This window comes from Astatotilapia calliptera, chromosome 13 (genome assembly GCF_964374335.1).
Source record: "Astatotilapia calliptera chromosome 13, fAstCal68.1, whole genome shotgun sequence".
Lineage (NCBI taxonomy): Eukaryota > Metazoa > Chordata > Actinopteri > Cichliformes > Cichlidae > Astatotilapia > Astatotilapia calliptera.
In genome coordinates, this window is record NC_137434.1 from 1949078 (window position 1) to 1973837 (window position 24760).

Genomic DNA, 24760 nt, shown 5'->3' on the forward strand with positions numbered 1-24760 from the left:
GTGGAAGTACTGACGTTACTTTGAGTTTGATTCCATAAAAAGTGACAAAAACATTAGCGTCCATCATGCGTGGGAAGAAAACTTCTTTTTACAGCGAAAAAACCCCCTAAATTTCCAAACAAGCACCGAGTGCGCAACGACGTAATGGGAAATTCACAGAGAAACTCGCGGATTCTTCAACTGACCACGGCACACCTGCACCAGGGTAAACCTCCGCCTACCATAGTCCTGCTTTACAGGTGAAAATAGAGCAACAGGACCACTGAGTCTTTGACTTTATTTATTTTCTGCTGTGTTTTACTTGCATCTATTTGAAAGAGTGAGTGTAAACACAAATTTTTTTTTATTTTATGTGCTGGAATGTGTAGAAAATAGGTTTAAATGTTAAACTAATTTATTCAAGTCAGAGAATGTTGCATATAATTAAATTTTTGCTTGATGCATAAAGTTAAAAGATTAAAACTAATAAAACAAGTTAAAAAAAAGAGACTTTTCCATTTGATTACATTTTGTATGATGGATTATGCAGAAAAAGTAGAATTGGGCTGAAAGATCTATCGCTTTATCACCTCTTCAGGTTGTAAATCGTGTTTTTAAAAAGTAACTAAGTAACTAAGTAATTAATTACTTTTGAAAATAAGTAATCAGTAAAGTAACGGGATTACTTTTTGGGGGAAGTAATCAGTAATTAGTTACTGATTACTTTTTTCAAGTAACTTGACCAACACTGCCTGTTGCAGATTGACTTTATATTTTATAATTTGGTGGCCTGAATACTTTAAACATATAGAGATAACTTGTGCTATTTTACCAATGTTAGTGAGAATAGAAACCTAGTTCCTGTCTATATGCCCCTTAAATTTAAAAATTGCCATTTAATCTTTAGGACATTAAGTTCCTTGCAAAAAGGAAAGTCAGAGGATAGTGGATTGGAGAGATGGGTGTGTCAGTCCAAGTCAAAGAAGAGTTGAGTCTGACAAAACTACTTTGAATGTTGTGTACATGAATTATTCATATATCAACTCACATACACTTACACCATGTAAGGAAAAATCACAAAGAAAATGATCCATGTTCTCTGTATAAGTACTTAGTGCCCAGGACCTTTAGGCTCGGTGCTGACTGGTGAGACAAAGCTGATGTAATCAGTCAGTTGGCAAAGTATTGAGAACTGTAACCTCTTAAGTTATCTTGTGTGGAGAAAAACAGTCCAGGGATTTACTTAATATGTTTAATTTACTTAACACCTTAATGTGAAAACTAAACTGCAAATTCCATGATGTATTTTTTAAGCAGGAACCCACTGTGAATTCTCTCTGAGGCCCAAAAAACAGATGGTGAGAGTACTATCAGTTTGGTCATTGTGTTGTAGTAGTTTTGATTCCAAGTTTTCAGGGTGCATCATTGGCTATAGCAGATGTTTTAGAAGAAAAGGTGAATTAAGTTCTATGTATTTTTTTAAAAAATGATCTTGCTTTTATTCATTTTATCTGTTTTAATTCTGTTATTATGAGAGGATCCCACTCCTTACAACAGCGCTGCCAGTTTCCCATGATAATAAAGTTATTTATATAGTTATTATAAGTTCTTATCTTTATATTGATTAAAAGACTATGCTCTACACAGTCCTGTACATTTTCTGTTATTGAGAAATGAATATAAAATCTGCCCTAGCACTTGCACAAGTGATGGAATTTCCTTATAAATTAATTTTAATACTGGCAAACGACTTATTAGAGTTGCATAGAATTTAAAAATAAAATCAGTTTCCTCTCGGGTTGACCCCAGCAAGTTTTCAGGGTTTAATTGTTTTCTCACATTACTGTGCAGTTAAAAAAAAGGTCTGCTTAGGTTGCATTCCAATTCTAACTGAAAAAAAATATTGCAGGAAACTCTTTTTCTGGGCAGTGCTTTTCCATGATGCCCTAATTTACATTTTTCACTTGAAATATCAAATTCATCTGTGTTTAGTGTTTGAAGCCGATGATCACTGTAAAAATTCAGTTAACGCATAGAACCAAAATATAACCAATTTAATGTACTTTTTGTTGCGGAGCCACTGTTTTGTTGTTCTTAATGATTTGTCCAGCCGATGTTCTCGTTTGGTGTCGGCGTTATCGCGGGATGTGGTGCCGAGATACGCTAGCTCCGTTTACCTAGAGTGTAACTGACAGAAAGCCCAGCCTGGAGTTTGTCGGCGCTGATGGTGAATAGCCACTGCTGCGGTGACGGCCGGAGGAGAAGAAGCCGCAAAAGGAGTCAGCAGTGGCAGAGGAGTGACAGTTTGGACTTAGTCTTATAGATTTAGCAGTATTACGTCTACCATCGGATCTTTACAAACCTAAAAGGGAAGGGAAGGGAGAAATAAGGAAAGATGGCGGCCGCGGCCTCGCCGGGCTCGGGCTCGTCCACCTCCTCAGACTGGATTGTGCTGAGAGACGGTTGCCTGCGTTGCGACGAGGAGGGCCTGCTAAGCCTGTCCTACCACCCGGCCCTCAACGCTATCTTGGCCGTCACCAGCCGCGGCAGTATTAAAGTAATTGACGGCACTTCGGGGGCCATTCTTCAGGCTTCAGCATTGCACGGTAAATATCGGAGTCCTCTGTCAAGCCATTTCACCAGCAGTTTCAGTTTTGACAAGCCAAACACTGACTGTCAACAGACACTAAACACGACACTGGCTGAGTTGTAACCTCAGCCCGCTAATGTTAGCTCTTACTAGCATGGCCTAGTCAGGGTATTTGGCAACTAGGATTTATGTAGCCTTTTCTGCCTAAACCAGGGTCATCGTCTTTGGACATTGGTGTGTTTATGATCAAACAAGTTCAAGTTCTTCTTGAACACCTGCGTTTGCTAATGTTTACTATAGCTGCAACTTGACATATCTCCCATGTCTGCTAATAGCTGGAAAGTGCCAGTTAGCCGGTTAACCTTCCCGGTCAGTTTCTGTCATATTGGTGGTCATGTATGATGTGTCGTTAAAACTACAGTTTACACGGTGGCTATCTGAAGTATCAGAATTACTATCACCCGCTTGGATGTGGTACTATGTTCTTCGCTGAATTGTTGTGATAGTCAGTAGGCTAGCTAGCGGCTCCCCGGGTGCTTTACTTCACAACCCACCGGGTGCACTGTCAGTTGTTTGGAAGTACTGGTGTGATGTTCAAAGTAAACTCACTGTGCCAGTGTAACAGTGTGGACGTGTTTGTTCACATCAGTTAACTTAATAAAGCTTTAGAGAGTTTGTCAGAAAGTTACTTTTGACGGAACATGTTAAAGCATTGTATAGTCAGGTATAGGAGGAGCACGACGTGCTCCTCCTATACCTGGTGTTTGAACATTAGTGCATAGATGGAGTTTTTACAGAACTGGTGAAAGAGAAATTCATTACCATTGTTGGTTTGGGTGCCCCATAGGAAGCTTTGGTATTGTTAACATATTAATGGCACCCGTTTGCTAATGGTTGCGTGTCTTTCATCCTGACTTTTATTATTTAATAAAATTTGCATATTTTGAAATGTCTGTTTATTAGGATTCGTTTCTTATAATGGCACCTGTTATTACTTTGTCTAAAGAGGTAATAGGTAGAACCTTACAACAGCTACGTTTTTGGTGCTCTTGGTCTCTTTGACTCTGCAATATTGTGTAAACAAACAAACAAAAAACCCTGCTTGCTTTTATGATTTGCAGTCCAAGGTGGATTGATATGGGCAAAGGAAGAACCCACTGAATTCTGGTGGCAATCTGAATAGAGGTCTGTTGATTTGGCTGAGGAATCTCATATCATATCAGAAAGGAGTATTGGCTTTGGAAATGGTATTTGCTCATAATGTTCACCTCTGATTTCCTCATCTTATAGAGGTCCACCATATTGGACGTGATGTGTGGTAACAATCATGTTATATGTATGGCCAATATGCGTACTTAACATAGAAATTATTGTTCCCCCCTCCTCACAAGGCCTATATCATGCTGCGTGGTTAGGTACATTAAAAATCAAGGACAGAAAGAGATTTTTTTTTTCTAAAACACTATCCTGTTGTTTCAGATAACAGAATTGGAAAAAGGTCAGATTAATAGTATAACAATCTTACATTATTTGACCTTGTGAAATCACCATTGTCAGTTTCAAGCAATATTTGACCATTTAAAATTTTTACATTTATATTTTCGTGATATCTTTCTAGGTTTTTTTTTTTTTTTCTTCTTTCTCATCTTCTTCAGCTGCCTATTCCGGGACTACTCTTGCTTTCTCATATCCACCTCATCCTCTCTCCTCAACTAAACTTAGGGTTGTAACATAAGAAATTCTACATAAACACATTTAATTTAATTTTGTTATTGTCGCAATTAGCTATCCTTAGCAGATCAGACATGCGATGCTGTCGTCTCTGGACAGCTGACATGAGATGGCTAAACAACAACATAATGTTAAAAGCTAGCGTCATGCCAGCTAACATTAGACTCTAGTGTCCTAAAACTTTTAAACTATCTCCACTCTGATCACCAGTTTGATTACATTCTCACACCACAAGAGTTCATTTGTCTTCAAAGAAGTTTCGTTAACAGCCATGAATAGCAGCAAAAAGGAGCTAACAGCTGCACAGCAGTGGAAAATTCTAACAATTCACCTCAGTATCACTGTCATTAATCAGAAATGAGCTATACTGACTCGTTTACTCATAGTTGCTATAGTTTGTCCCATTTACATAATTTTTAACAGGTTTTTCATTTTGTTTCAGAAGTTTTACACATCCAAAATGGTCAACAAGTTAATATCACATGTCTGCAAAACCTCTATAGAGCTAAATGACTTGGTGCTTGCATTATAAAGTGTGTTGTTTTGTGGCTAAGAAATGGGAAGTGACTGAACTCATGATACAAAAATCCATATTGTTTTACAGTTGTTCCATCTTACTTTACCATAAAGACCACGTGGAGCTGTTAGGGTTAGGGTTAGGGTTAGTATGCTGGGTCACTGAAAGTTGTATTGCTCAGCTAATGAGGGAACTGGAAAAGCATCAGTAAAGTTTTTTTAATTTTTTGTTGATGATTATCCAATGGTTCTTGTTGGATGCAAGTAGGTAAAAATCACTGGAGGCACTTTGACTTCATGTTGAGTGATTACAAAGAGACCAATGCCTATCAAGTCTAAGTCTTAATCAGGGTTAAACTCAGAGCCAGAATTAAATACCAGCAATTAGCAGCAATTTGCAAACATCTGAGGCATATTATAGAACCCCGAAGAACATCAGAAATAAAGGATCTAAAGCATTTTGGATTTATAACAAAGGGGATGAATCTCGACATCATTATGAATTTATAACACATTAATAGTTTTATCTTGATGTCTTATCTTGATTGTGTTGTTTTTAATGATTACTGAAGGTCAAAATTATTACAGTAGATAAAATTATAGATCAGATTTGATGTAAACATATAAACATTATTACTACACATAGTCTCTCTTGTAAATGTCAGACTTAAACCAAAAAATTACTACGATTAAAATTTTTAGCCCCCATTGGTAATAGTCAGTTGCATAACCCTTTTGCTGGTTATCATCCTGCAGTTGTTTGTTGTGATTTTCAATATGTCTCACACGTTTTTTAACAACCCAAACTCAACTTCCCAGACAAGTCTCTCAAACCCCTGCAGATTTAATGTCGTCTGACATGGACCTTGGTCTTCAGTTCATACCACAGATTTTTAAAGATTAAAGTCAGAACTTTAAGAAGATGCCTGTCTGTTTTTTCCAGTTTTTTTTACTTCCTACCTTTCTACCTTATCTTACCTTAAAGAAGAGCAAACACAACAGTCAATGAGTATTATACTCGGACAAAAAAAAGTTGATCTGTGTATAAAGAGTAATTGAGATGTAAAACATGAGAGAAATCAAGTGGTTTGATATCAGAGCTTATTTGTATGTATTATGTATTTTTCACTATCTGAACTTTTTTTTGTTCTGTTTTTGTTTTTTTAGGTTAGAAAAATCAAAGCACTGCTTTTCCTTTTGTTTTCGTGCAGTCTGTGCTGCCGTGTATTTATTATCACTGTGTTAATGTTCATATACTGATTGTTTTGCCTCTCGTAAATATCATATCACCGTAGGGCTATGCGATATCACCAAAATCTCATATCCTGATATAAGACATTTTTCGTCCCGACAACGATATTTATCACAAAAATTTTACATTTTCTGTAAATTCTGTGAATCTCTTTGAACTCGACTTGTGCAAAGTTTTTTCAGCTGGACGTCGTGTACCTAGAATCGAGTGTTACATAAGTTGAAACGGAGGCAATTTTCTTTGTGAGTATTTATTACCCCCGTGGTGCAGGGGAAAGCCTGTCCTAAGGTTTTGTTTTTTTTTTCTTAGCAGCTGATGGCTCTTTTTAGCTTCTCATCTGAAAACACTCTGCGATTTGGTTTATTTTGAAAAATCTCAACAGGATCTTCAACTTTATTGTGAAAGGTCAGCCCTATAGAGAACCATAGAGTGGTTCTATATAGAACCCTATATAGAACAGCCCTATATCACCGTAAAGGTGACTCCTTTAGTATACCCAGTCTCTCAAACCTTCATTATACTCTACAATGTAATATATAATATATAAAGTCTCATAGTCACAAAAAATTGGCAGGCACGTGGACATCTTCACAGACCTTTGTGCTCACTGTCTGAAAATGAAATTTATGTCTACAGACTCAAGGACATGAAAAATCTCAACTCCTAAACTAGAGCTGGGCGATAGAATGATAACGATATGTATCGCGATATAACTTTTTCTCGATAGAAAAATTAAACTATTGCGATAGACCTCGCCGCTCTTGTCCTCTTAAGAAAAAAAAAAAAAAAAAAAGAACAGCCAAACCAAATTAAGTAGTGCAGAGCCGAACCAATCACAGCCGCAGCGTTATGTCACGTGACTTGTTACGTACAGCACAAGTGCCAAGCTGCACATGTGTATTTGTTTGGGAAGCAGCCAGCCACCGTACCGCCCGGGTAATGGAGGAAATGAGTGTGCCGACTAGAAAAATCAACCGAGCGTGACCGAAGAGAAAACAGATGATGGTTCCAATGCCGGAGAGATTGTCGAACGGAAGAGCCATAGAAGTTCCGTAGTGTGAAGGTATTTCGGCTATTTCAAGTCTGACAAAAAACAGAGTAGCGTTCACTGTAAATTGTGCCGAAAGCAAGTCTGGAAATACAATAAACTGGTGCATGCTCAGGCTACGTCCACACGTACCCGGGTATTTTTGAAAACGCAGATTTTTCTATGCGTTTGCACCTTTCGTCCACACGTAAACGGCGTTTTTGGTCACTGAAAACGAAGATTTTTAAAAACTCCCACCAGGGTGGATATTTTTGAAAACTCCGTTTTTGCATTTACGTGTGGACTAGAAAAACGGAGAAAACGCAGCGTCAAAGGTGTGCGCATTTTTTTGACGTCACACTGTGCGCCACGTTATTGTTTCGGTGAAATGAATTTCTACAATACTGTTACTATTAATTCTACTCTCTGCAGTGTTTAAATGCTTACATATACACACAGTTACTGTCCCTCCACACATACGACTCTGTTCTGCTTCTGTGCCCCAGCTTAGTTTACTTTTTCCCACCGAGGCTTCTAGACTTCTGATTGGCGATTCCTAACCGTGGACCTAGGAACCTAGGATTATTTTTTAAAAGGGAAAATCTTCGTTTTCAAAAATACCCGTGTACGTGTGGACGTAGCCTCAGTCTCTGACTGGAAGCGCTAATTCGTCATTCGGCTTTTGTCAGACTAAAGTAACTGTTAAAACTGTTTGAAAAGCTAAGCTATACAACAAGGAGAGATTGAGAATTTCCTTTTAGTTCTCAGTTTATTTGATATTGACAAAAGTTAGTCAGTTTTGTCTGTTCTTCTGTAAAACAAACTAAGATTTATTTTTAGAATTAATATTTTGTTTCTAAGTGGAATTGACAATTTAGTAGTCTGTTTTGTTTGTTCTATTTTGAAACTTAAACGCTTTAGCGGCTGCCTTTTGTGTAGTTTGCAATATTTGCCTTTATTTATCTGAAAAAGTCTCATGTTCCTTAAGTACATCTACCCTGTTGAACTTATTATGGGAAATAAATATTTAAATAAAAACAAGCTGCTGATTATTTCACATTTTACTTGTGATCAACGGCAAATTTAAATCTTACAAATATAGTTATTTGGCTTATATCGTGATAGATATCGTTATCGCCTGAAATGAAAAAAACATATCGTGATATGAAAAAATCTTATATCGCCCAGCTCTATCCTAAACTTAAATGCTTTTTTTGAAATTGTTTTTAAGGCACTTGCACACATGATGGAATTTTTTTTTTCCCCCCCTGGAAAGTTCATGTTTGCTAAGAATTAGGGTTGGGCGATTGGACAATTATATCGACCAATCACCTTTTACAAGGGTGGTTTATTTATTTATTTGCCCATGAGTAAGTTTGTTAATAATGATGGAGCTAATAGAAACAGGCAACAGAAAAAAAAAATAGCGCTGTTTTAGCAGCACCCTCTTTCATCTGTGAACGAAATGCACCCTCCTCAGAGTGCGCCCAAGTGCTTGTTAATGGAGCTGCAAAAGCTGGTGATAGTCGTGGAATTTAGCCGTGTTTGAGTATTTTGCTCGCACTATATGTCTGCACAAGTGACACACCGCTTTAGTTACATCCTTTGGTTTACCTCTTTCATCTAGTTTAAAGCCAAAGAAATCCCAAATTGGTGACTTGTTTTTTTTTTTATTTTTAGCGCTTCCAGCGTTAACACGCCGTCATCACATCTGGTGCGCAGATTGAGTCAAAATCAGGTGGGTTGAGAGAGTTAAACGTGGTCATCGTGATTAAACTTTTTAAGCCACGTTAACGCTGATGCGCGCGTGTGTGTGTATATATATATATATATATATATATATATATATATATATATATATATATATATATATATATATATATATATATATATATGCATGCATGCTCGGGTCCTCTACCAGAGGCCTGGGAGCTTGAGGGTCCTGCGCAGTATCTTAGCTGTTCCCAGGACTGCACGCTTCTGGACAGAGATCTCCGATGTTGTTCCCGGGATCTGCTGGAGCCACTTGCCTAGCTTGGGAGTCACCGCACCTAGTGCTCCGATTACCACGGGGACCACCGTTACCTTCACCCTCCACATCCTCTCGAGCTCTTCTCTGAGCCCTTGGTATTTCTCCAGCTTCTCGTGTTCCTTCTTCCGGATATTGCTGTCATTCGGAACCGCTACATCGATCACTACGGCCGTCTTCTTCTGTTTGTCTACCACCACTATGTCCGGTTGGTTAGCCACCACCATTTTGTCCGTCTGTATCTGGAAGTCCCACAGGATCTTAGCTCGGTCATTCTCCACCACCCTTGGGGGCATCTCCCATTTTGACCTCGGGACTTCCAGGTTATACTCGGCACAGATGTTCCTGTACACTATGCCGGCCACTTGGTTATGGCGTTCCATGTATGCCTTGCCTGCTAGCATCTTGCACCCTGCTGTTATGTGCTGGATTGTCTCTGGGGCATCTTTACACAGCCTGCACCTGGGGTCTTGCCTGGTGTGATAGACCCCAGCCTCTATGGATCTTGTGCTCAGAGCTTGTTCTTGTGCTGCCATGATTAGTGCCTCTGTGCTGTCTTTCAGTCCAGCTTTGTCCAGCCACTGGTAGGATTTCTGGATATCAGCCACCTCCTCTATCTGCCGGTGGTACATACCGTGCAGGGGCCTGTCCTTCCATGATGGTTCCTCGTCTCCCTCCTCTTTCTTGGGTTTCTGCTGCCTGAGGTATTCACTGAGCACTCGGTCAGTTGGGGCCATCTTCCCAATGTATTCTTGGATGTTCGTTGTCTCATCCTGGACTGTGGTGCTGACACTCAACAGTCCCCGGCCCCCTTCCTTCCGCTTAGCGTACAGCCTCAGGGTGCTGGACTTGGGGTGAAACCCTCCATGCATGGTAAGGAGCTTTCTTGTCTTTATGTCAGTGGCTTCTATCTCCTCCTTTGGCCAGCCTATTACCCCAGCAGGGTACCTGATCACGGGCAGGGCGTACGTGTTGATGGCCCGGATCTTGTTCTTACCATTCAGCTGACTCCTCAGGACTTGCCTGACCCTCTGCAGGTACTTGGTGGTTGCAGCTTTTCTAGCGGCCTCTTCATGGTTCCCATTCGCCTGTGGGATCCCCAAGTACTTGTAACTGTCCTCCATGTCTGCAATGTTGCCTTCTGGTAGTTCAATCCCCTCAGTTCTGACTACCTTCCCTCTCTTTGTTACCATCCGACTACACTTCTCCAGTCCGAACGACATTCCAATGTCATTGCTGTATAGCCTGGTAGTGTGGATCAGTGAATCGATGTCTCGTTCACTCTTGGCATACAGCTTGATGTCATCCATGTACAGGAGGTGGCTGACAACTGCTCCGTTCCGTAGTCGGTATCCGTAGCCAGTCTTGTTAATGATCTCACTGAGGGGGTTCAGACCTATGCAGAACAGCAGTGGGGACAGAGCATCTCCTTGGTAGATCCCGCACTTGATGGTGATTTGTGCTATGGGCTTGGAGTTGGCCTCTAGTGTTGTACACCACATCCCCATTGAGTTCCTGATGAAGGCTCTTAGGGTCCTGTTGATCTTGTACAATTCTAAGCATTCCAGTATCCAGCTGTGGGGCATTGAGTCATAGGCCTTCTTGTAATCAATCCAGGCAGTGCACAGGTTGGTCAGTCTGGTCTTGCAGTCTCGGCTGACTGTTCTGTCTACCAGTAGCTGGTGTTTTGCGCCTCTGGTATTCTTGCCAATCCCTTTCTGTGCCCCGCTCACATGAGATTAAGCCAATGTTGACTTTTAGCTTACAGAGACTGAAAGAAGATGAGAAAATGTGATTTAAGTTTTTGAGTGTGATGACCCATGTGCCTGTTCATCTTAACCGATATGATGCCTGACAGGAGCTTCCATGTAGTACTGAGGCAGGTTATTGGTCGGTAGTTGGAGGGGACAGGTCCCTTCTTGGGGTCCTTGGGGATCAGGACCGTTCGACCTTCGGTTAGCCATTCTGGGTGTCTCTCGTTAACTAGCAGCTGGTTCATTTGTGCTGCCAGACGCTCGTGGAGTGCACTCAAAAGCCTGCCATCCATGGATTCTGTCAGTGTTTTGATCTGTTCACCATCAACATTGCGTGCAGCAGCAACCACAGCCTCCCAGACACTGTTCAGAGAGGTGTACTGTTTTCCCTCCTTGTAAATCTCACATTTGATGATGGACCACAGGTTCTCAATGGGGTCCAGATCAGGTGACCAAGGTGGCCATGTCATTAGGTTTTCTTCTTTTATACCCTTTCTTGCCAGCCACGCTGTGGAGTACTTGGACGCGTGTGATGGAGCATTGTCCTGCATGAAAATCATGTTTTTCTTGAAGGATGCAGACTTCTTCCTGTACCACTGCTTGAAGAAGGTGTCTTCCAGAAACTGGCAGTAGGACTGGGAGTTGAGCTTGACTCCATCCTCAACCCGAAAAGGCCCCACAAGCTCATCTTTGATGATACCAGCCCAAACCAGTACTCCACCTCCACCTTGTTGGCGTCTGAGTCGGACTGGAGCTCTCTGCCCTTTACCAATCCAGCCACGGGCCCATCCATCTGGCCCATCAAGACTCGCTCTCATTTCATCAGTCCATAAAACCTTAGAAAAACCAGTCTTGAGATATTTCTTGGCCCAGTCTTGACGTTTCAGCTTGTGTGTCTTGTTCAGTGGTGGTCGTCTTTCAGCCTTTCTTACCTTGGCCATGTCTCTGAGTATTGCACACCTAGAGCTGGGCGATATGAGATTTTTTTCATATCACGATATGTTTTTTTCATTTCAGGCGATAATGATATCTATCACGATATAAGCCAAATAACTATATTTGTAAGATTTAAATGTGCCGTTGCTCACAAGTAAAATGTGAAATAATCAGCAGCTTGTTTTTATTTAAATATTTATTTCCCATAATAAGTTCAACAGGGTAGATGTACTTAAGGAACATGAGACTTTTTCAGATAAATAAAGGCAAATATTGCAAACTACACAAAAGGCAGCCACTAAAGCGTTTAAGTTTCAAAATAGAACAAATGAAACAGACTAAATTGTCAATTCCACTTAGAAACAAAATATTAATTCTAAAAATATATCTTAGTTCGTTTTACAGAAGAACAGACAAAACTGACTAACTTTTGTCAATATCAAATAAACTGAGAACTAAAAGGAAATTCTCAATCTCTCCTTGTTGTATAGCTTAGCTTTTCAAACAGTTTTAACAGTTACTTTAGTCTGACAAAAGCCGAATGACGAATTAGCGCTTCCAGTCAGAGACTGAGGCTACGTCCACACGTACACGGGTATTTTTGAAAACGGAGATTTTCCGTTTCCGTTTTAAAAAAATAATCCCGTCCACACATAAAGGCAGAAATGAAGGAAAACGCTGCTATGAACATGCCAAAGCAGCAGGTGGCGCTAAATTCCTAACCGTGCAGAAATGTTGGCCAATCAGAAGTCTAGAAGCCTCGGTGGGAAAAAGTAAACAAAGCTGGGGCACAGAAGCAGAACAGAGTCGTACAGTGAGGAAAAAAAGTATTTAGTCAACCACCGATTGTGCAAGTTCCCCCACCTAAAATGATGACAGAGGTCAGTAATTTGCACCAGAGGTACACTTCAACTGTGAGAGACAGAATGTGGAAAAAAAAATCCATGAATCCACATGGTAGGATTTGTAAAGAATTTATTCGTAAATCAGGGTGGAAAATAAGTATTTGGTCAATAACAAAAATACAACTCAATACTTTGTAACATAACCTTTGTTGGCAATAACAGAGGTCAAACGTTTACTATAGGTCTTTACCAGGTTTGCACACACAGTAGCTGGTATTTTGGCCCATTCCTCCATGCAGATCTTCTCGAGAGCAGTGATGTTTTGGGGCTGTCGGCGAGCAACACGGACTTTCAACTCCCGCCACTGATTTTCTATGGGGTTGAGGTCTGGAGACTGGCTAGGCCACTCCAGGACTTTCAAATGCTTCTTACAGAGCCACTCCTTTGTTGCCCGGGCGGTGTGTTTTGGATCATTGTCATGTTGGAAGACCCAGCCTCGTTTCATCTTCAAAGTTCTCACTGATGGAAGGAGGTTTTGGCTCAAAATCTCACGATACATGGCCCCATTCATTCTGTCCTTAACACGGATCAGTCATCCTGTCCCCTTGGCAGAAAAACAGCCCCATAGCATGATGTTTCCACCCCCATGCTTCACAGTAGGTATGGTGTTCTTGGGATGCAACTCAGTATTCTTCTTCCTCCAAACACGACGAGTTGAGTTTATACCAAAAAGTTCTACTTTGGTTTCATCTGACCACATGACATTCTCCCAATCCTCTGCTGTATCATCCATGTGCTCTCTGGCAAACTTCAGACGGGCCTGGACATGCACTGGCTTCAGCAGCGGAACACGTCTGGCACTGCGGGATTTGATTCCCTGCCGTTGTAGTGTGTTACTGATGGTGACCTTTGTTACTTTGGTCCCAGCTTTCTGCAGGTCATTCACCAGGTCCCCCCGTGTGGTTCTGGGATCTTTGCTCACCGTTCTCATGATCATTTTGACCCCACGGGATGAGATCTTGCGTGGAGCCCCAGATCGAGGGAGATTATCAGTGGTCTTGTATGTCTTCCATTTTCTGATGATTGCTCCCACAGTTGATTTTTTCACACCAAGCTGCTTGCCTATTGTAGATTCACTCTTCCCAGTCTGGTGCAGGTCTACAATACTTTTCCTGGTGTCCTTCGAAAGCTCTTTGGTGTTGGCCATGGCGGCGTTTGGAGTCTGACTGTTTGAGGCTGTGGACAGGTGTCTTTTATACAGATGATGAGTTCAAACAGGTGCCATTCATACAGGTAACGAGTGGGGGACAGAAAAGCTTCTTACAGAAGACGTTACAGGTCTGTGAGAGCCAGAGATTTTCCTTGTTTGAGGTGACCAAATACTTATTTTCCACCCTGATTTACGAATAAATTCTTTACAAATCCTACCATGTGAATTCATGGATTTTTTTTTTCACATTCTGTCTCTCACAGTTGAAGTGTACCTCTGGTGCAAATTACTGACCTCTGTCATCATTTTAAGTGGGGGAACTTGCACAATCGGTGGCTGACTAAATACTTTTTGCCCCACTGTATGTGTGGAGGGACAGTAACTGTGTGTATATGTAAGCATTTAAACACTGCAGAGAGTAGAATTAACAGTATTGTAGAAATTCATTTCACCGAAACAATAACGTGGCGCACAGTGTGACGCATGCACCAGTTTACTGTATTTCCAGACTTGCTTTCGGCACAATTTACAGTGCACGCTACTTTGTTTTTTGTCAGACTTGAAATAGCCGAAATACCTTCACACTACGGAACTTCTATGGCTCTTCCGTTCGACAATCTCTCCGGCATTGGAACCATCATCTGTTTTCTCTTCGGTCACGTTCGGTTGATTTTTCTAGTCTGCACACTCATTTCTTCCATTACGCGCTGGCTCCATTACCCGCTGGCTGCTTCCCAGACAAACACATGTGCGGCTTTGGCTGTGTATGTATGTATATATATATATATATATATATATATATATATATATATATATATATATATATATATATATATATATATATTAAAAAAAATTAACTAACTAATCTCACAATTTTCTGTTATTAATTGCGATTAATCTCAATTACTTTATTAATAGCCTGGCTCCAATTACATTTTTTTATTCTTTATATTTTAAGTAATTATCGTTGTTCACCGAAGTCCAGTGGTCTCCGGTGAGAGCGACATTCCTTACTTGCACAAGCTTGCTGGACTGCTGAGCCCTCTGGTCCCCATACAAAGTGTGCAGTCTCGACACAATGGTTCCTCTCGAGGGCAGATTGTAACACTCATCTCCTGATGCAGCACGAATGACTTCTCTCAGTCCATCATCTTCTACTATGCTAACTGGTTGGCAGTTTTTAGCTATCCAAACAACCAAGGAATTGGTTACCTTTTCTCTCACATTTTTTGTTATTCGTCCACAAGCACCATACTCCTGAAGCGTAGACTGGCGAGGTCCCGTAGAGGTGGATTCAGTTGGGTGTTTTGCTCTCAGGTGATACGCCAGTGATGAACTGCTTCTGTGGTACTTGAATTCAGCGTTGCAAATTGTGCATCTTACTCTCGTTTTGTCCAACAAGCCATCAGGCAACTTCTTAAAGAGAAACTTTCCACCCAAAAGTCCGCCCTCGTCCATGCTTGCGTGTGTTAGCTAGTGTTAGCTAGATAGTAGCATGGTGTCACTTCTTCTTCTTCTTCTAATCATTTCTGTCAGGCCAAACGCCAGCATAGCACACTGTTGCCCCCTCCTCCAGAGGTGCTCATGAATTTAAAGGTCTTAGATTACAGGAAATTAATAAAAAAACAAAATCAGCGTTAAATTTTTTTAATGCATTAAACATTTCGCGTTGATCTTAACAATTAACGCGATAATTTTGACAGCACTAATATATATATATTCGCCTAGCTTGGGAGTCACCGCACCTAGTGCTCCGATTACCACGGGGACCACCGTTACCTTCACCCTCCACATCCTCTCAAGCTCTTCTCTGAGCCCTTGGTATTTCTCCAGCTTCTCGTGTTCCTTCTTCCTGATATTGCTGTCATTCGGAACCGCTACATCGATCACTACGGCCGTCTTCTTCTGTTTGTCTACCACCACTATGTCCGGTTGGTTAGCCACCACCATTTTGTCCGTCTGTATCTGGAAGTCCCACAGGATCTTAGCTCGGTCATTCTCCACCACCCTTGGGGGCATCTCCCATTTTGACCTCGGGACTTCTAGGTTATACTCGGCACAGATGTTCCTGTACACTATGCCGGCCATATATATATATATATATATATATATATATATATATATATATATATATATATATATATATATATATATATATATATATATGAATGAAACCATAAAGCTGCACTTTCTTTTTGCCTTATAGTCTGATTTGTCATAACTTCTCCGTTTTGTGGTAAGCTTTTCTTTGGCTGTCACTTCTTCACCCTGACCTGTCTTATTTGGCTCAGCAGAACTAAAATATATATCTGTCTGTGAAGGTTCTCAGTCATCCAGGTCATCATAGTCAAATATAAATCCTGCTGCTTTTACACACGCACTCACATAAGCTCAGCGATTCTCTGCGCGATCAACCTCTCACATGTTTAAGCTTGCTGCGGGAGATTTCACTTGTCATGTTTGCATAGTAAGCTAACAATTAATAAGACGATGTCAGAGGAATTGGTGCGCAAATTATCATCACTCACAGATCAGTGCTGTCGCTCTCTATACACAGTTCGCGCGATTGCAAAGTGAAAGCAAAAAAACAAGCGCAAATTCAAACGCGATTTCAATATGTCACATATTGACAGTGGCTCACCGATGCCAATGACATAATTACCCAGCTACATTTCTGAAAGAATGCAAAAGCATTGACATTTTTCCTACAATAGCCCGACGGGCAGGGCAGAGATAGATTTTGGTACCCCAACTGAAAAAATCGCTAGCCCTGGGACGTCAGGCAGGCGATTTTGCGAGCCCTGTATCTGATTGAGGAATCACTCATCTTTGGAAAAGAGAGTTTATTACAGAGAAATGGCTCTTTCCAAAATAAAAGCTATACTATCCGCTTCTTCTGGGCTATATTCTCAGCAGCATAAGGAGAATCATGTGCTAACAGCTGTCTAAATGACTCGGCTAAAGTTAGTAGCATGCTTGTTGTTTTTGTCTTTGCACTAGGATGATGTCGGCGCAAATGTGCAGTCATATTCGTTGTGTTCCCACTAGTGCTTTCAGGTTAATCTCGTTGAAATGACCTTAACGCCACAACACGGCAAATCTCCGTTAACGAGCTACCGCCGATCGCCCTGTGCATGGGGCTAGACGGCCAACACGTTAACGAGCTAACTGCGCTAACATACTAGTTCCCACCCATGTAATTGAGCATTGCATGGCACATCCAACATACTGTTTTACTTTAGTCCATGACTCGCTTACCTTCAGGGTCATACTTCACATGAAAACCAAAATAATTCCAAACGCCAGATCTGAATGAGGGTGGGGGAGGTGCCCTGCGCTCTTCCTTCTGTCTATGCTGTCTGTGTGGAGCGCTCAGTGGATCTGCGCTCGACAGTGCAGCCTAGGCGGAGTAGTCGAACGCAGATTCACTGAGCGCTCCACACAGACAGCATCGTCAGAAGGAAAGTTGATAAAATAAATTACAAATGTTGTATTGTTCGATACATATGCGTACCGAACCGAAAGCACTGTATCGAACGATTCAATATCGATACGAATATCGTTGCACCCCTAAAATAAATAAATATATATATATATATATATATATATATATATATATATACTCACACTCACACACTCACTCACTCACTCACTCACAGATCAGTGCTGTCGCTCTCTATAAACAGTTCGCACGATTGCAAAGTGAAGGCAAAAACCAAGCGCAAATTCAAACGTGATTTCAATATGTCACATATTGACAGTGGCTCACCGATGCCAATGACATAATTACCCAGCTACATTTCTGAAAGAATGCAAAAGCATTGACATATATTTTTCCTTCCTACAATAGCCCGACGGGCAGGGAAGAGAGAGATTTTGGTAGCCCGACTGAAAAAAATCGCTAGCTCCGGGACGTCGGGCTAGCTCAGAGACCAAAAACAGGAGGCTTTGGGGGAAAAAAAGGTCGCCAAATTCTTTGCTTCTAGTTTTGACTTTTTCCTATACCTCAGCTGATGTGGAGATGTTGTCTGAAGAAGAATATTGTTGTTCAAAAGAATATTGCAGCGGCACTCACACCGTAAGTACTGGTATAAATGATATGGAGCTGTGGTAATGTCATGGTCGCCGTGTGAAGCAGAAGTATTGGAATGGCCAATCTGCCTGCAGTGATCTCTATTTTTGTTGATGGAGACAATATGTGGTACAACCACTGTGTGGGACAGTTTTGCTTGTACTGTTGTTGGTCTGTCATCCAGATGGAGAACAGTGAAACTATAACATAAAAAGTGCTCAAGTGGATCCAACTGTTTAAAAACAATAATTGTCCACTGCAGTAGACATTTTTTGTGCTTTTCCCTTCCTTGTTCCAGCTGTCCCTAATCACGTCCAGTGATTTGCAGTTAGGGTTTTGGAGGACAGCACAAAAGCTCATGTGCAGTGACTGAAAACCTCTCTTTAGCCCCTTGTCTGAACAGAAATGTATACATTGATGAAAAAGTTTGCAGAAGCAGAAATTTTGCTTGAGGAGCTCTGATTTGCATTTTGAAGGAGCACCTGCAGATTCACAACCCTGTTGATGAAACTCTGAAGTAATCAGTTTGTGGAAATTTACCATTCTTCTTGCATCTGATAAATTGCTTGCTACCAACAGTGAATGGCAATAAAATATCAACTGCATTGATTTTAATGGACACGTAAGTTGGTTCCAGCATGTTTTGCATATAATGCATTAGTGACATATAAACAGCCTTCAGACATTCACATTATGTGGTGTGTGTCCTCTGTCTCTGTCCTAGCTAAACCTGGTGGCCGTGTCAGGTGTCAGTACTTTCCCGCAGTGGACAAGGTGCTCTTCGTGGACGACTATGCAGTTGGATGCAGGAAGGACCTGAATGGCATCCTGCTCCTGGACACAGCCCTCCAGCCACCAGTGGCAAAACCTGAGGATATGGTTCAGCTAGAGCTACCGGTCACAGAGGTGAGAGAACATATTTGCCCTTCAATTCACTGTGTACATGGACATCTGGTCTCTGTTTCAGAAAGTTAGGTGGAAACTGAGTAGCTTAAGCCTGAGATTAAACTTTGGGTTTTCTGTTACAGAAACTAACCAATTTCTGTAACTGTAATGGCTCAGTTACCATGGTTGCAGACTCTAACCTTACTTGCTCGATGAGAGTTTTTTTTTTTTGTTTGTTTTTTTTCTTCAATTGAGTTTTTGTCTGACTCCTCCCCTCCTGCTGCATTTGAAGCACTTGTCTGACTCTTTCATTTCCTCATTCACAGAGTGCGTAATGAAGCTCACATCGGATAATGTTTGCAGAAGTTTTACATTTTAAAAAAACCCTGAAATCACACTTGGGTATTATTTTGTTACCCATTTCTTATATTTACCATTTATATTGATCAGTTTTATAACTAATCAGGACTGGACAGATTTATTATCAGCTCAGAATAACATGTATTGCCTGTGATTCTGTAACTGTGGAAAGTAAGGCATCTGTCAAGTTGTCAGCCTCTTCCCTTGCACTGAAACAATCACTTTAAAAAATAAATAAAATGGTTATTCTTCCTGTTGTGATTGGCCATGCTGCAAAGAACATTCCAATCATAACTGTGATCATGTTGGATATTATTGGAATATTTCTCAGTGAATATGATCCAATAAAGTTATAGAAATGCACTCATTAAATGCTGTCAAGCAACTTTTGGAAATGCAATACAATTTTAAACTTTGAGCCTTGACATCTTTTTCACACCAAATCACCTTAATTGTTACTATGGATGCAGATTGTAATTTAATTTACAAAGGTCAATGTCCATAAACTCTGTTAATTACATGTAAAGACAAATCTTTCAAGCCTGTTGGTTTAATTTGTAATGTCCTTGGGATGTCCATACACCTGTAGCCATACTTCAGTATATAAGTGAGGTTTATTTTTAACACACCTTTCACAATTAAGATCACAGAGTGCCTTACACCAAGATGCAAACACTAAAACAGACCCATGAACAACACAAGGTCATACACATAATTGGCCTAATGCTTTTCTGAATAGGAAGAGGTATTTTTAGAGGTTGCCTCAGAATAAGTCAAACAAGGAATGAGGAATACTGATTCCAGAGTTTTGGACCCACTTGCTAAAGACCTCTGTGTAAAAACTTTTTAAAATGACTATGAGGTATCAACCATAATCTCAAATGTGAAGACCGAAGAGACTGGTTAGAAGAGCTGGTTCATATAAGCTCTGAGATATACTGGGGTGATTAACATGTTTTTACTTAGCAGTGTTCCTTAGAGGGAAAAATTTAGGAATTAATCGGTTTCTGACATGACATTCCAGGAAAACACTACAGGAATAGAACATGCAAGCTAGTTTTAGAGGAGGAGCTTTCTTTGACACTTCGGATGATAAGAGTCTCTGTTTTGTCATAATTTACATAAGGAAAAGGAGCATTTAACCCAGACTTGATAGCAGTCAGACAGGTTTGTGGATCAGAAAGTTTGTTAGGTCAGAAAGAACAGGGCAGCTGGATATCATCTGCATAAAAATCGTAACATGCGTTTTTCATATTGATGATTATCTGTCCAAGAGGCAACATTAACAAGGTAAATGTTACAGGTCCCAAATCTGATCCTATGAAACACCACAGGATAAGGCGGCAGAAAGAGAAATTAAATCTTGAAAGTCCTGAAATGAAATACTCTGTTATACAGATATAATTTTAGCTGTTAGCATAATTACAGCAAATAAAGTTGTTAAAGATTTCACTTTACTGTAGGGTTGGTGGGTGATGAAGTTCCAACCAAAGTTTTGCAGGAGAGCGGCAGTTTAATGGGGGACGTGTGCAGTGTCGTGAAGAATGCTTACGCACAGTGCGCAACTGTGTTTTTGGACCAAAAGGGGGTATTGTTGGTTGACTTTCTACCTGTTGGGACCACAATAAATGCTGACAGGTACTGTGAAACACTGGAAGAACTCAGAAAGGCATTTCAGAACCGGAGAAGAGAATGCTGAGCAAGGGCGTAAGCATTCTCCACGACACTGCGCGTCCACACATCGCCCGTCAAACTGTCGCTCACCTGCATTAGTTTGGTTGGAACTTCATCACCCACCCAACCTACAGTCTGGACTTTGCACACAGTGACTACGACCTGTTCCCAAAGTTGAAAGAACATTTGTCCGAAAGGCGATTCTGCAGCGTCGGCGAGCAACTATGACATGGGCATTGTAAAACTGCCACAGTGTCTACAAAAATGCATTGACCGAAATGGCGATTATGTAGGAAAATAAGTCTTCAAGCTTTAAAATGATGTAAATATTCTAGAAAATAAACGGTTATTTGTATTTCTAAAACAATAGGACACCTTATTTTGGGATTGCCCTTGTACTTCTAAAAGTCCGCTTGAAGGCTGCTGGCTGGACACGTGTAGTTAGTGCAGTGTAATGTGAATTCTCTGTGCATGAGTCCGCACAGTCCCAAGTGGCTGGCACAAGGATGTCCACATGGACCTTTGCGCTCACTGTCCAGTGATGAACCTAGCAAACCCACTTACACTGTTCGGGAGTACACTAGCAATATGATAGCCTGATGTGGGGTTTGTGTGTTCTTTTGGTCTCACACTTTTGTGTGAAAAGTTCACGTGAATGAACTGCTACACTATCCACCCAGTAGTACACAGAATATTTAATTTAAGAAAGTGTAATACATGTGCACATGATCCAAATCTGTAAGAAACTCTTGGATCTGTTTGTCACAATTTAGATATAATTGTTTGTTTGTCTTTAAAAAAAAAAAAATTGACAGTTTTTATCTTTCATAAATTGTAGGGTAATAGGTTGGTTTGTGTAATGGTTTGATATGCAGTTTGTAATTATGACTCAGTCCACATTATGGCATCAAATGGCAGGAACAACCTAGGAATCCATTAATTATAGTGGGAGAACTAATGCCTAATTCAGCAAAAGGGTAACAAACCACAAGCAGCAATACGGTGACCCCAGATCATCGTAACTAAGTGGAGCCACAGCCACAAAGCAGATGACAGTATAGTGAATTGTTCTAGTTTTGCATCACAAAGCTTAAAACACAGGACTGCAGAGACAATACAAATGTCCTCAAACTGAGGTTGTAGCTTTTTTTTTTACTGAATATGTAAGTGTTAAATCTAATATGTGTTTGTGTCTGTTCAGGCCCAGCAGATACTGTCAGCCTGCCAGGAAAAGATTGATGTGTCAAACACTGAGGGTTACGAACTTTTTATCACCCAGCTGAAAGAAGGCCTGAAGAATACCTCACATGAGACAGCAGCTAATCACAAAGTGGCGAAGGTGAGTTTAATTTAAAAAAACCTTTTGTTTTCTAACTGTATGTCTCTGAGCTTCTGTACTGGAATTACTGTTCGGAAACTGTTCTTGAAGTATACTGAGAGATGTGCAGGAAATGTGATTTTATCGTGGTGGAAGCAAAACAGCAAAAGTATGAGGGAATTCATGACAGCGTTTATCAAATGTGAAGCATAGTTTTGATGTTCTTTGACTGTTGGTTCAGTCAATTTTGGTTAGAGAGAGACAAAACCTGCAGTTTCAGAATCTAGAACAAAAAAAAGATGTAAACACAAAGCGTGGACCCGCCGACGCATCAGAAGCTGTCGGCTTTCAGCCCTGGCGTGTCTGTGGACGTGCCAACTGGTGAGAAAGCCGACATCTCACTAATTCTGATACGTCGGTGGGTCCACGGTTTACGTTTATGTCTTTGTGTGGAATCCGTTTACCTGCTCTCATTTACTGTTTTAGTTGTTTGGTTGTTGTTGAAATAGTTTTGTGAACTTTAACCTGAGATTCTGGCATTTCTGGCAAAGTACATTTATATTTAAAAATTTATTCAGGAATAAAGTGATGAATCCATATTACTTATTCAAGTTACTGATCTCTCTCTATCTATCCGCCAGCACTTTAAAACATGCACACAAAAGGCTACAGGAGTATCTGGACAACGGCCAATCAGAGAGGTCCCACCCCTGACTATCAATGATTGGTTTAGACCATGATATGGGTGTAATTGTGTGGTCAACAACAAAAACATGAGTTGCGGAGACTCTTTTTGTTTTTGTTTTTTACTCAAACTGCTGGTCGGTGCAACCTATAATTTTTTTTATTTTATTTTTTTTGTCGCACCATTAAGAAATTAAGTCGCATACATATGCAGTGTGCTGGGAACGTCTAGCAGAGGCCCCAGTCCGCGAGATCTTCAACGCACACCTCCGGCAGAGCTTCAACAGCATTCCGAGGGAGACTGGGGACATTGAGTCCGAATGGACCATGTTCAGCGTCTCCATTGCCGAAGCTGCTGCATTGAGCTGCGGCCGCAAGGTGGTTGGTGCCTGCCGTGGTGGTAATCCCCGAACCAAATGGTGGACACCAGAGGTGAAGGGAGCCACCAGGCTGAAGAAGGAGTCCTATCGGGCTTGGTTAGCCTGTGGGACCCCGGAGGCAGCCGACGGGCATCGACAGGCCAAGCAGAATGCGGCTCGGGCAGTGGCTGAAGCAAAAACTCGGGTGTGGGAGGAGTTCGGAGAGGCCATGGAAAAAGACTTTCGGACTGCCTCGAAGAGATTCTGGCAAACCGTCAGACGTCTCAGGAGGGGAAAGCGGTGCTCTACCTGCACTGTGTATAGTGCTGGCGGAGCGCTGCTGACGTCGACTGAGAAAATAGTCAGGCGGTGGAAGGAATACTTCGAGGACCTCCTTAATCCCACTGACACGTCTTCCGAGGAGGAAGCAGAATCTGGGGATGAGGGGAATGACCCGCCAATTTCCGGGGGCGAGGTCACTGAGGCAGTTAAACAACTCCTTGGTGGCAGAGCCCCTGGTGTTGATGAGGTCCGCCCCGAGTTCCTGAAGGCTCTGGACGTTGTAGGGCTGTCCTGGTTGACACGCCTCTGCAATGTTGCGTGGAGATCAGGGGCAGTACCTGTCGACTGGCAGACCGGGGTGGTGGTCCCCATCTTTAAGAAAGGGGACCGGAGGGTGTGTTCCAACTACAGGGGGATCACACTCCTCAGCCTCCCTGGGAAAGTCTATGCCAGGGTGCTGGAAAGGAGAGTTCGTCCGTTAGTCGAACCTCGGATACAGGAGGAACAATGCGGTTTTCGTCCTGGTCGCGGAACACTGGACCAGCCCTTTATCCTCTCCAGGATACTTGAGGGTGCATGGGAGTTTGCCCAACCAGTCTACATGTGTTTTGTGGACTTGGAGAAGGCATTCAACCGTGTCCCTCGGGGTGTCCTGTGGGAGGTGTTGCGGGAATATGGGGTGTCTGGCCCATTGCTACGGGCCATTCGATCCCTATACAACCGTTGCAAGAGCTTGGTTCGCATTGCCGGCAATAAGTCGGACTTGTTCCCGGTGGGTGATGGGCTCCGCCAGGGCTGCCCTTTGTCTCCGGTTCTGTTCATAATTTTTATGGACAGGATTTCTAGGCGCAGCCAAGTGGCGGAGGGCTTTCGCTTTGGTGGCCTCAGAATCTCATCTCTGATTTTTGCAGATGATGTGGTTCTGTTGGCTTCATCGGGTGAGGGCCTCCAGCTCGCACTGGAACGGTTCGCAGCCGAGTGCGAAGCAGCGGGAATGAGGATCAGCACCTCCAAATCTGAGGCCATGGTTCTCAGCCGGAAAAGGGTGGAGTGCCCACTCCGGGTCAGGGATGAGTTCCTGCCCCAAGTGGAGGAGTTCAAGTATCTCGGGGTCTTGTTCGCGAGTGATGGGAGAAGGGAGCCGGAGATCGACAGACGGATTGGGGCTGCAGCTGCAGTAATGCGGACGCTGCACCGGTCCGTCGTGGTGAAGAGGGAGCTGAGTGTAAAAGCGAAGCTCTCAATTTACCGGTCGAT

General features: G+C 41.8%; 1 protein-coding gene across 4 annotated transcripts in view; it reads left to right on the forward strand.

Annotated features, from left to right (window-relative positions):
• Nucleotides 1-2134: 2134 nt before the first annotated feature.
• The window catches only part of birc6 (baculoviral IAP repeat containing 6), a 132706-nt gene continuing 110080 nt past the window's right edge, over nucleotides 2135-24760 (forward strand). For all 4 annotated transcript variants that reach the window (XM_026190469.2, XM_080288211.1, XM_026190473.2 and 1 more), the window contains exons 1-3: nucleotides 2135-2585; nucleotides 18666-18847; nucleotides 22062-22199. In XM_026190469.2, the coding sequence (XP_026046254.1) occupies nucleotides 2375-2585; nucleotides 18666-18847; nucleotides 22062-22199 (531 nt within the window). In that variant the 5' untranslated portion in view covers nucleotides 2135-2374. The remainder of the gene's footprint in view (nucleotides 2586-18665; nucleotides 18848-22061; nucleotides 22200-24760) is intronic.